Source organism: Hoplias malabaricus, chromosome 2, assembly GCF_029633855.1.
Source record: "Hoplias malabaricus isolate fHopMal1 chromosome 2, fHopMal1.hap1, whole genome shotgun sequence".
NCBI lineage: Eukaryota > Metazoa > Chordata > Actinopteri > Characiformes > Erythrinidae > Hoplias > Hoplias malabaricus.
The window spans coordinates 78,183,023-78,195,177 of record NC_089801.1 but is presented as its reverse complement, the minus strand read 5'-3'; the positions used below and the strand labels follow the sequence as shown (position 1 = coordinate 78,195,177).

General features: G+C 41.2%; 1 protein-coding gene across 1 annotated transcript in view; it reads right to left on the bottom strand.

The window, feature by feature from the left end:
* LOC136678090 (NLR family CARD domain-containing protein 3-like) overlaps positions 1 to 12,155 on the bottom strand; it is a 57,638-nt gene that overhangs the window by 37,292 nt on the left and 8,191 nt on the right. The window contains exons 2-5 of the mRNA XM_066655927.1: positions 10,878 to 10,991; positions 7,721 to 9,784; positions 6,903 to 7,076; positions 5,393 to 5,557 (exon numbers count right to left, since the gene is read on the bottom strand). Of these exons, the coding sequence (XP_066512024.1) occupies positions 5,393 to 5,557; positions 6,903 to 7,076; positions 7,721 to 9,784; positions 10,878 to 10,991 (2,517 nt within the window). The remainder of the gene's footprint in view (positions 1 to 5,392; positions 5,558 to 6,902; positions 7,077 to 7,720; positions 9,785 to 10,877; positions 10,992 to 12,155) is intronic.

Here is a 12,155-nt window from a genome sequence, read left to right as displayed (position 1 = left end):
TTCCAATGATACTCACAATGGACAGGGAATGTTTATGGGAATATCTGATTGTGCTCGTTATAAGATGAATTTTAAAGAGCTTAAACCTAAGGATGTTTTGTTTAAAGTGAATTTTCATACACCAGATGGGAAACAGAGTAGAACATTAATGGTGCAGTATGACATTTTGCCTGTAAATGTGACTATATGAAATTTTAAGGATATTTGGTGGGTTTGTGGAGATAAAGCATACATATTTCTACCATATGGGTGGACGGGCTGTTGTTATATGGCAACATTAAAGCTTCCTTATGAGGTTTATACTCTCCAAAAAGTTGAAGCAACTGATGAAGGGAATTCTGAAGATAATTCTGTGAGAAGAAAGAAAAGGGAAATGGCTCAGTTTCATAGCTTGGAAGCCTATCATTGGAGAATCAGTATAGGAGAAAAATGGGGTATAGGATTATTCCCATGGTATGGTGTGACATTTTTAGCGGATCATATAGATAATATTACGTACACTTTACAAGGGTTTGCTAATGAAACAATAAGAGGGTTTCAGTATTTGTCAAATACTCAAAAAAGTCACAGATTAACATTGTTGAAACATGACATGGCTCTGGATTACATTTTAGCTAAGCAAGGAGGTTTATGTGTAGCTTTGAATCTAACAGTGGATGCCTGTTATACTTTGATTCCGGATAATTCTGATAATATGACTAGTGTTATAGAAGCCTTGAAGCATATAAGGGAGGTGTTTGGTCCATCAAAAGGAGCTGGATGGTCTGTGAATGCTTGGTTATTGGAGAAATTAGGACCACTAGGAGCAATGTTGGCTCAAGTTTTGGAGCAGCTCTTTTAGCAGTGTGTATAATGTTTTGTTTTTGTACACTGTTGTTAACTTGTGCAAAAGCTATGATTTTGAAATGGGTTGGAGTTGTAATGCCTGGAGATCAAGTACAGATGCCATTATTAAGTAGAACCGACTCAGACAAACATGAGGAGGAAATGTTGGAAAACAACCTGGTAGAAAGATATCCATTTTGAATATCCACTATTATATATTTTACTATTCACTTATGACATTATCTTTTATTTTGTTAGGTTTATTATTTAGTAATCAATTATAAAGATTGTAGGATGAAGTATACACTGTAGCTTATAAAACGTATTAATCCATTAGTATTACTATTATTAAAGTTTATTTGATGTTTATTTGCATCTGTCATTTTTGCAAAAGATACTGGCTGTTGTTTCTTTCTTCCAGAAAGAAAAGGGGGGAAGATCACTGTAAGGGAGGATGGTTGTTCGAGATTCCTGAAATGCTACAGGGATCCAAAAACTCAAAAGAGGACAATAAAACAGAAGGACTTTGAAACAGAATGGTGAAGACTTGCTGAAGCTCAATATGTCATCAACATCACATCAGAAGACAAAATTGCTGAAAAGACAATATTATGTCATATGTTTCTATTGAATTGTTTATTATTATTAATCTTTGATATTGATAAACCATTATATAAGTGATATTAAAAATTGTAACAACTGTTTATTATGAAGACTTATAGACTGATGAAATGTAATCTGTGTAAGTGTATTGAAATCTTAGAGTTTTTTTGTTTTTATCGATGTTAGGGCTAAGGGGTGTGTCAGGTAAGGACAGGTCCACTGGAAGGTCCGATGGGTCGACCAGCCTGAATTTGGACATTGGTTTGATTTTATTTTCTGAGATTTTCGTACACATTTACTTATGTCAACTCCCTACACATATAGAGTAAATTTAATTGGACTGGAGTACAAGTTTTGTGATCACCTGGGCAGAAGGGATCGTTGAGGGAATTTTTCCTGTCTAAAATGTTTGAAGGATTTTCAAGAAAGATGGCTGCTGGACAGGTTTTTTCGCCCTCACACTCCATGAAATTTTGTTACATCATAATGCAAGTGATGTTAAAATTGTGTGTAGGAAGGTATCACTTATTTGTTATGACATTTACATGTATGGGTTGCTTAATTTTATGAGACTTTAACAGTCTCGAAGGGAGGTAATTATGAGGTATATTAATCAGAAGGCCTCGTAAGGCAGTATTAAGAAATGTTCACTGTGTTTTTCATGTTCAGCCATATGCGCTGTGTCTGTGCTCCACAGAAGAGGAATGCTTAGGATAAGTTGGCAGTGAGGGCAGGAGGCCATAAATTTTATACCCTCCCTTAAGAACATGCAAATGTGAACTATCTTCTATGTTTGCCTTATTTGGAGAGAAGGGAGAAGCATATAGAGCAGGGGTCCGAGCTAGGAGAGGAGAGAGATTTTTAGACATGGAAGAGAGAATATTGAAAGAGAATCTGAGCGCTGAATTGAACACATCTCTCACGGGATACTTAAGAACCCGTAAGACACTGTTTTGGTAAATAAAGATGTATTTACACTTTTAACCGTGTCTGCGGAGATTCTTTTCCATCACCTGTCTTCACAACACAGCAAAAGTTAACAACAGTAACTTCACAGTTCTGAAACTGGGGGCTCGAATCCCCAGTGGGTCGCCAAAAAAAAGTCATGAGATGATTCTCTGAATGTATCAAATGGGTTTTTAAATAAATTCTTTAACATTTAAATCTATGGCTTTTCACAAATTTTTCCAAAATAAAGACATTTTTAACAGTATTAGATGCTCTAAGGGCTCCAGTAAGAGCTGTAGCTGAAATGATACTGTGCATCCCCTAATACCGGAAGTATATCACAGCAGGCCCTGTGCCAGTACACACTGCAGGACAGCAGCTACTGTGCCGTTACACCCAGCAGAACAGCAGCTACTGTGCCAGTACACCCAGCAGAACAGCAGCTACTGTGCCAGTACACCCAGCAGAACAGCAGCTACTGTACCAGTACACCCAGCAGCACAACGGGCCCTGTGATGGTACACACTGCAGCACAGCGGCTACTGTGCCGGTACACCCAACAGAACGGCGGCTACTGTGCCGGTACACCCAGCAGAACAGCAGCTACTGTGCCAGTACACACAGCAGCACAACGGGCCCTGTGATGGTACACACTGCAGCACAGTGGCTATTGTGCCGGTACACCCAACAGAACGGCGGCTACTGTGCCGGTACACACAGCAGCACATCGGGTACTGTGCCAGTACACACAGCAGAACGGCGGCTACTTTGACGGTACACACAGCAGCACATCGGTTCCTGTGCCGGTACACACTGCAGAACAGCGGCTACTGTGCTGGTACCCAAGCAGCACATCGGGTCCTGTGCCGGTACACACTGCAGAGCAGCGGCTACTCTGCCGGTACACACAGCAGCACATTGGGTCCTGTGCCGGTACACACTGCAGAACAGCAGCTACTGTGCTGGTACACCCAGCAGAACAGCGCCTACTGTGCTGGTACACACATCAGAACAGCGGCTACTGTGCCGGTACACACAGCAGAACAGCGGCTACTGTGCTGGTACACACATCAGAACAGCAGCTACTGTGCCGGTACACCCAGCAGAACAGCGCCTACTGTGCTGGTACACACATCAGAACAGCGGCTACTGTGCCGGTACACACAGCAGAACAGCGGCTACTGTGCCGTTACAGCCAGCAGACTGGCACAGGGCCCGCTGTTCTGCAGTGCGTACCAGCACAGTAGCCGCTGTTCTGCTGTGTGAACCGGCACAGTAGCTGCTGTTCTGCTGTGTGAACAGGTGTTACACCAAATTCTGTAACAGTTGAGTTCTGTGACCCTAAAGGGTACTATTTCATAGCCTTGATATATAGGGTCAATTTTTGCTGCCATCAGAATGTGAGACCTCCACTGAATCTCCATATAAAATTTATAAACATTCCTGTTCAAGTACATTTATGTAGTTAATATTCAGATGGGTCACAAATTCTGACTGCAGCTGTCAAAAAGTCGGACCCTTATGCTGGACATGAAGTAGCACTTTCTAGGGTCACAAAACACGACGGTCACAGAAATCAGTGTAACACTGGCACAGTAGCCGCTATTCTGCAGTGTGTACCAGCACAGTGCCGCTGTTCTGCTGTGTGTACCGGCACAGTAGCCACTGTTGTGCTGTGTGTACAGGCACAGTAGACATTGTTGTACTGTGTGTACAGGCACAATAGCCGCTGTTCTGCTGTGTGTACCGGCACAGTAGCCACTGTTCTGCTGGGTGTAACATCACAGTAGCCGTTGTTCTGCTGGGTGTACCGGCACAATAGCCGCTGTTCTGCTGGGTGTACCGGCACAGTAGCCGCTGTTCTGCTGGGTGTACCGGCACAATAGCCGCTGTTCTGCTGGGTGTACCGGCATAGTAGCCGCTGTTCTGCTGGGTGTACCGGCACAGTAGCCGCTGTTCTGCTGGGTGTACCGGCACAGTAGCCGCTGTTCTGCTGGGTGTACCGGCACAGTAGCCGCTGTTCTGCTGGGTGTACCGGCACAGTAGCCGCTGTTCTGCTGGGTGTACCGGCACAATAGCCGCTGTTCTGCTGGGTGTACCGGCACAATAGCCGCTGTGAAACACTTCCAGTATTAGTGTGACAGGACACATGGGGACAGCACAGTAGCATCTCAGCTACAGCTGTCTCTCAAGGGCGGCACAGTCACGCAGGAAGTAGTGTTGCAGTTACACAGCTTCAGGGACTTGGAGGATGTGGGTTTGAGTCCTGCTCCACGTGACTGTGAGGAGTGTGGTGTGTTCTTACTCAAAAGTGTCCATGGGTGTGAGTGTGTGTGTCCCTGTGAAGGACTGGCACCTCCTCCAGGGTGTGTTCCTGCTTTGCGCCCAATGATTCCAGGCAGGCTCTGGACCCACCGTGACCCTGAACTGGATAAGCGCTTACAGACAATGAAGGATTAGAAGCAGTTTTCAAAACCTGTGCTTTGCTGTGATGTTCTGGATAATGATTGTTATTTAAAACAAGTCAAAATAAAGAAGCATCTTGAAAGGAGACCTGAATCACGAGCAAGTATTTTGTGTGTGTGTGTTTGTGTGTGTGTTCTCCGCCTTTTCCATTTTGATTTCAACACAGATTGGCTGCTCTGACATGTCTCTGGCTCACGTATGGTCTGAATGTCTCATATCGATACCATTTATTTATATATTGAATTGTGCTTGTTGTTATAAATAAATCTTAAAAAGTGTAGCATCTTAGCCTCTGATTTGTGTCCTCTGTCATGGTTAATGCTTGAGGGAGTTTAGTCGATATGAGATATTCTTTTATCTGATCCAAAACAATATAAACAGAATAATAACCTGCCCCATAAATAGAAATCATTCTGAATATCAAACACTTTTAGCTAATTTCTGCCCAAATCAAAACCCGCCTTTATTAAATGGTCTCTTCATAAACAGAGCATAGTTTACTGTTTCTTCAAAGCTGAATCGTTCAGGAATGAAATCACAGAAATCTCACCTGATTATCTCCAGTGTACAGTGTGAACTCCTCCATCCCTCAGAGACCAGCTTCACTCCTGAATCCTGCAGGTCAGTCTGACTGAGGTCCGGCTCTTTCAGGGGTGAGTTCAGGGCAGAGCAGAGACTTTCATAGGAATTCAGGGAGAATTTACAGTCTGTGAGTCTGCAAGGTAAAGTAAATACAGGAGAAAGTGAAGTTAAAATAGAGAATGTGAAATTCAGACTCATGTGAATCAGGAATTATGAGATTTTCATACATCAGTATTTATCCAATATTAATTATTCAGGGGTGTGTACATTATGAGCTCAATCTGAACATTTGTTCTGAATATTTTAGTGCTATTTATGTTCTATTTCCACATTCACTCCAAACTAAACACTCTTTACTGTCCCTTTCACAAACAGAAAGAGAGCGAGAGTAAACTATAGTCAGCTGGAGCAGGAGAATACACACATAAGAGCAGGGGAGTGAGTGACTGGTCTTAGTCTCATTTTAGCCCAGGGTCTAGTCTCTAGTCCGTCCTTGAACTGATTGTCTTCTGTCATGTCTTATGTAGTCGTAGTAGTCCCTCTGTTCACAACAGTATTAATATCATTACTTTACTAACTCTGTTAACGTCTTCAGTGGGTTGTAGCACATTTCCATTTTCTTTTCACAGATAAACTATGGTGTTGTGCTCTATCACAGCTTTTTAGAGAACAGCAAATGAAGCACTGACCGTGTTAGGCCTGTGAAGAAATGTGTCAAAAACTGGATACGCAGTTACAGATAATGAATGAATTAATGAATAATCAAGGAAAACCTTGTCTCCCTTTTTCCTTTTCTCAATGTATTTAAGGAATGTAGCACACGTCACATGTTTATTATCATCATAGATTTTCTGAAATGCAGCATATTAAGTATTATTATTATTATTACTAATTCATTCATTGTCTGTAACCCTTATCCAGTTCAGGGTTGCAGTTGGTCTGGAGCCTACCTGGAATCACTAGTTGCAAGGCAGGAACACACCCTGGAGGGGGCGCCAGTCCTTCATAGGGTGACACACACTCACACACATTTACATCTACAGTCACCAATCCACCAACAAAAGTGTGTTTTTGGACCGTGGACACAGGGAGAACACACCAAACTCCTCACAGACAGTCACTAGGAGCAGGACTTGAACCCACAACCTCCAGGTCCCTGGAGTTGTGTGACTGCGACACTACCTACTGCACTACAATGCTGTAAATTATTATTATTATTGTTATTATTATTATTATTATTATTATTATTATTATTACTAGTAAAATGCTGTTTCTCTGATTTCTGCTCTGCAGGAATGGTTCTCTGTCTCTGTGCGTGAGAATAATGTTTTCTTTTGGGAATAAATGTCAGTTTACTAATAGAATATAGTACAAACACAAATAGTAAAATCAATGAATGCTTTTTGAGGGCAAACTACAGCCAATCAAAGCAGGAGAATACACTCATTATCCACATGGACATTCATCCAAAATCTCACCTGAGTGTCTCCAGTTTACAGTGTGAACTCTTCAGTGCCTCAGAGATCAGCTTCACTCCTGAATCCTGCAGCTCAGTCTCACTGAACTCCAGCTCTTTCAGGGGTGAGTTTGGTGATTTCAGAACAGAGCAGAGAGTTTCACAGGAATTCATGGTCGGCTTACAGCCAGACAATCTGCAACACAATGTAAACACAGTGCATAATACAGTAAAAAACATGAAGGTGAGGAACTGTCTGTTAGTTTGGTTTGTTAGAGCAAATGTGAATGCTTCCTTTTGACACTGGTGCTCACCAAACAAACAGTGAGTGCAGTATTCTGTGCAGTGAAGGAATTTCAGGTGCTGTTTTTGTTGTGTTTCCAGTTGAAAAAATACCACCAGGTACACAGCCCCGAGAAGTGCATTAAGCACAGTGTAGGGCATTGTTCAGACGACAAAACTAATGTCATACATGCGTCGCTTGCATACGTCATACATCATCGCTGTTTTTAAATACATATTGTACTGAACTACAAGCCTGAACACTCCTTGAAATTCAGCCTCACAGGAATAAATATGATCAGACATGAGGAAAATACTGCTTGGGGGATTTGTGTGAGATACAGTGTGAGTGAGAGAAAACAAGAGAAAGACATCAGTCTTATCCATGTTCATCAAACTCCACCTGTTCTGTAATGTCTCATTCATTTTATTTATCACATCCTAATTATACACACAGTAAGGAACTTCTACTCACAGTAAAACAATCTGGAAACTTGTCTCAGTCAACAACAACACTGGAATACATAAAAAAAAAAAACATGTAGAAACAACACTCACACTGCCTTTCTGCAGTTGCTCACAGCTGGGATCAGACTCCAATAACCCAGCTCAGTGGTGTTATACTTCTTGAAGTCCAGTTCATCCAGCACCTCGTCTGAGTTCACGAGCATGTAGGCTAACGCTACACACTCTCCAGCAGAAAGTCTATTACCTGAGTGTTTCTCTGATTTGAGATACTCCTCGAGTTTACTGGATAAAGAGGAGTCATTCATTTCAGTGAGACAGAGGAACAGGTTGATAGATCTGTCAGAAGGAAGATCCTCTGATGTTATTATACGTTTGATGTACTGAACTGTTTCCTTGATGCTCTCGGAGCTGCTCACTGTGTGTATCAGTAGGTCCTGCAGGAGTTGTTGATTGGACTCCAGTGAGATGCCCAACAGAAAACGGAGAAACAGATCCAGGTGTCCAGTCTTACTCTCTAAAGCTGTACGCACAGCTCCCTTCAACAGCTCGTCAAGTGAAACACTTTCAGACCAATATGTATATGTATATGAATAATATGTAGTCTTAAAAACCTTCAGTTCCTCCGTGTTGTTGTTCACATAGCAGTGAAACACATAGAAAGCAGCCAGGAACTCCTGAAAGCTCAGATGCACAAAGCAGTAAACCTTCCTCTGGTAAAGCACAGACTCCTCCCTAAAGATCTCAGTGCAAATCCCAGAGTACACTGAGGCCTCAGTGACATCAATCCCACATTCTCTCAGGTCGTCTTCATAAAATGCCACATTGCCCTTGATCAGCTGTTTGAAAGCCAGTTCAGACAGTTTCAGAAACATGTTCCTGTTGGACCTCAGAAGTTCCTGTAGAGTTCTTCTCTCATCTTCCTCCTCATACTTCTCCTTCCTCATGATTGTCTGAGTGCACAGGAAGTGTGAGTACATTGCAGTCAGAGTTTTAGGGATTTCTGTGGTCCCTTGTTCCATGATTCGCTGAAGCACAGTTGCTGAGATCCAGCAGAAGACTGGAATGTGGCACATGATGTGGAGACTCCTCGCTGTCTTAATATGGGAGATGACACAGTTGGCTTGGTGTTGGTCGCTAATCCTCTTCCTGAAGTACTCCTCCTTCTGTGGATCATTGAATCCCTGAATTTCTGTCACACGGCTGATGTACTGAGAGGGGATCTGATTGGTTGCTGCTGGTCTGGAAGTTATCCAGATATGAGCAGAGGGAAGCAGGTCTCCTTTGATGAGATTTGTCATCAACACATCCACTGAAGACACCTTGGTCACGTCTGACACTTTCTCACACTCTGAGAACTTCAGTGGAATTCTGCTTTCATCAAGGCCGTCAAATATGAACACAGTTTTAAACACGTCATATTCCTTTGTGTCCAGACCTCGGAGCTCAGGATGGAGGTCACACAGAAGTACATGAAGACTGTACTGTTTGTCTTTAATTAGGTTCAGCTCTCGGAATGGAAGCAGAAACATGAACTCTATATCCTGATTGGCTTTTCCCTCAGCCCAGTCCAGAATGAACTTCTGCACAGAGACAGTTTTTCCAATGCCAGCAATGCCTTTAGTCAGAACGCTTCTGAGATTTTTGCCTTTTTTGTCTCTTTCATTTCCATCAAGCAAAAAAATGTCATTACAGCTAACTGATCTTTTGTCATCTTGATGTTTCCTAGTTTTTTCAATCTGTAAAACTTCATGTTCTTCATTCACTCCTTCCCTCTCTCCCTCGATGATGTAGAGCTGAGTGTAAACCCTGTTCAGGAGGATTTTATTCTCTTGTGTTTTGAATCCCTCAAATAAGCTCTCGTACTTGTTCTTCAGGCTGATTTTGTTTCTCTCTGAGACACTGAGCAGGACGTCATCCACTGGTGTGTATTCATCCAGCTCCATGGACTCCTCCGTGTGTGAAAACTTAACAGAGCCTGTTTTAAACCTCTTTCTGCAGCAGGGACAGGTCAAGTCTCCTAAGTGGACAGACTGGTCCCTAAGGCTCCTGATGCACTGCCTACAAAAAGTGTGTCCACAGGTGATAGAGACTGGATCTGTCTGAATCTGCTCACACACTCCACACCTGGAACCATCCTGCAGTAGCACATCCCTCCTAGAGAACACAGTAATGCATCAGTATCACAGACATAAACAGTATCTCATTTCTATTCAATACATGCAATCATTCATTTTCCTGTCAATGTTGGTTATGTCTCCACTCAAATCAGTTTAGCTAATTATCTTGGGATCATGCTGTCTGTAATTAAATAAATGTCTAAGTTAACGAAAGAAAGTGCCTTTCAAAACAAGATATAGTCTCTAAACTGTAAAATATTTACCATTCACTCTGTCACATTTAAAACATATTTATTCAGGAACATTCTTAGAAGCATTCAGTTGATTTTTTGTCGTAGCATGATGTGCTCGAACCTATGCCAGAGCATGATGTGCACCTCTCCAGAAATGTGACTGTGTGTCACTGCAGACTGCAATGACTGTGATTGGTCATTAACTGGACAGATATTGTTTATGTTGAACCGAAAAAGTAAAGAAACATGAAACATGACCTACCCCCTAAATAGTGCACTTTAAAGATTTAAAAAAGTAATTCTACTAGACCCCACTACATTGTGTAATACATAGTAAAATGTGATCTGGAGACACAAGAAAGAATTTAATGTAAGCCTTAGAAACACCATCAGCTAATGAACAAATTCAGATACTTTAAGGTGCACACTTTACTGACAGACACTTCCAATTAAAGAAAGTTTGTGTAAAATCCAAAAGCACTAGTCAATAAGAGTGAATGCGTTCGCACAGTGAGACATCAACAGAAGGTCATCATGCCCAATACATGCATTCTCTGGACTGATGGAGCACCATTCAACACCTCAGGAGTGAGTCAGAGTGGTGTCTGTGTTCCAGAACTGATCGTTCATCATCAGTACCTCACATTACTAATGGATTTGTTCTTGAGAGCAGTCAAAGTCATATGTCAGTGTTGTTCCAAAGTCAAAAGCAAAGTGTGAACTACTCCCTGTCAATACCATTTATTTCAGAAGGAGGAGTCTACAACCTCCTGGTCATATATTAGATCACTGTATAATGTGGAATGCTGTAAAGCTGTTAAAGCAAAAGGACGCTTCCTGAGGAAATTCCTGCTGTAAATCACCTCCATGTTGCTCGATGCTGTGTCAATGTCTCACCTCTGGTCTGTACCGATTCTTTCGTTACTGAAATGAAGAGGGTGTTCCATAGAGATGTTGCTCTTCAGAGACACACAGCTGTGCTCTGCAGGTTCTGGCTTGAATGTCTGCTCGCTGAAATGTGAAGAGAATATACAAGAAAAATAATGTATTCTAGAAGTGTGTTTCATGTGAAAATTGATGTGAAATAAAAAAAAAGAAAAATAACTTTTTTAAACAATATTTCTTGCCATTTATTCAGGCTAATAACTGGAGATAGTGCTGGGCCATGTGGCTGATTAGTGATACCACTATGGTTTTATGATGTTATATATTTTTACCACATTTTCGAAATTTTTGGGACAATTTTAAAATGCAGTAAAAACAGACTTTTCTCTCTCCTTTTTTTGTTAATTTTCATAAACCCTTTCTTTACTGACAAAAGGTACAAAGAAAATTTTCAAATGTTTTCAATGAACAACTTGATTGTGTTTTGCAAATATAAAAAAATGTAAAGTGCAATGTCTGCAACAATGTACAAAGACCAAAACGATTTACAATAAATATGTGACAATACAATAAATACGCAAGACTATTTACAATACAATAAAAAATAATCAATAAATAAAGGGAGGGACAGTGCAATACGCCCCAGTACTGGGAGCAGTAAGGTGCAGTTATGTCCATTCTGTGTAAACATTGTAGTGTAAACATTGTATTTAGTTTTTGTCCATAAATATAAACACTATCCTCTTAATTTTAGAAGCAAGTAGACAGATTGAAAAGGTGAGATTGTGTGTGTGGTTGTGTGTGTGTGTGTATTCAGTCCGGTCCCTGAATTGTACATTTTTTCATACCACACTCTGATTGTTCAGGATACTGACAGCTTGGGGAAAGAAACTGTTTCACAGTCTGAATGTGAGGGCCCAGAGTTTACAGACTGTTTAAGTTAAGCTACTTTGAAACTTTCCATTATAAGCAGGGGAATAGAAAAAGGTATAATAGAAGCACCCACCTACAATTTCAGTCTTTTTTATGAATAAAACAAAAGTCTTAGCTCAGAATTTTATGTGCAATTTTGTGCAAGTTTTGTTTTTCAGGAATATTTAACAGATAGTGCCATGCTTTATAATGGATATCTGTATAATGGAATCCTGAACATGCAGGATTACCCTGTCATTTGGAAATGAGTGCATTAGTTCATGCACATTTTAGAATATAAGATGAATATCATTCATTAATTATCTCTAAGCACTTATCCATCTCAGGGTTATGATGGGTCTGGGGCCTACCTGGAAT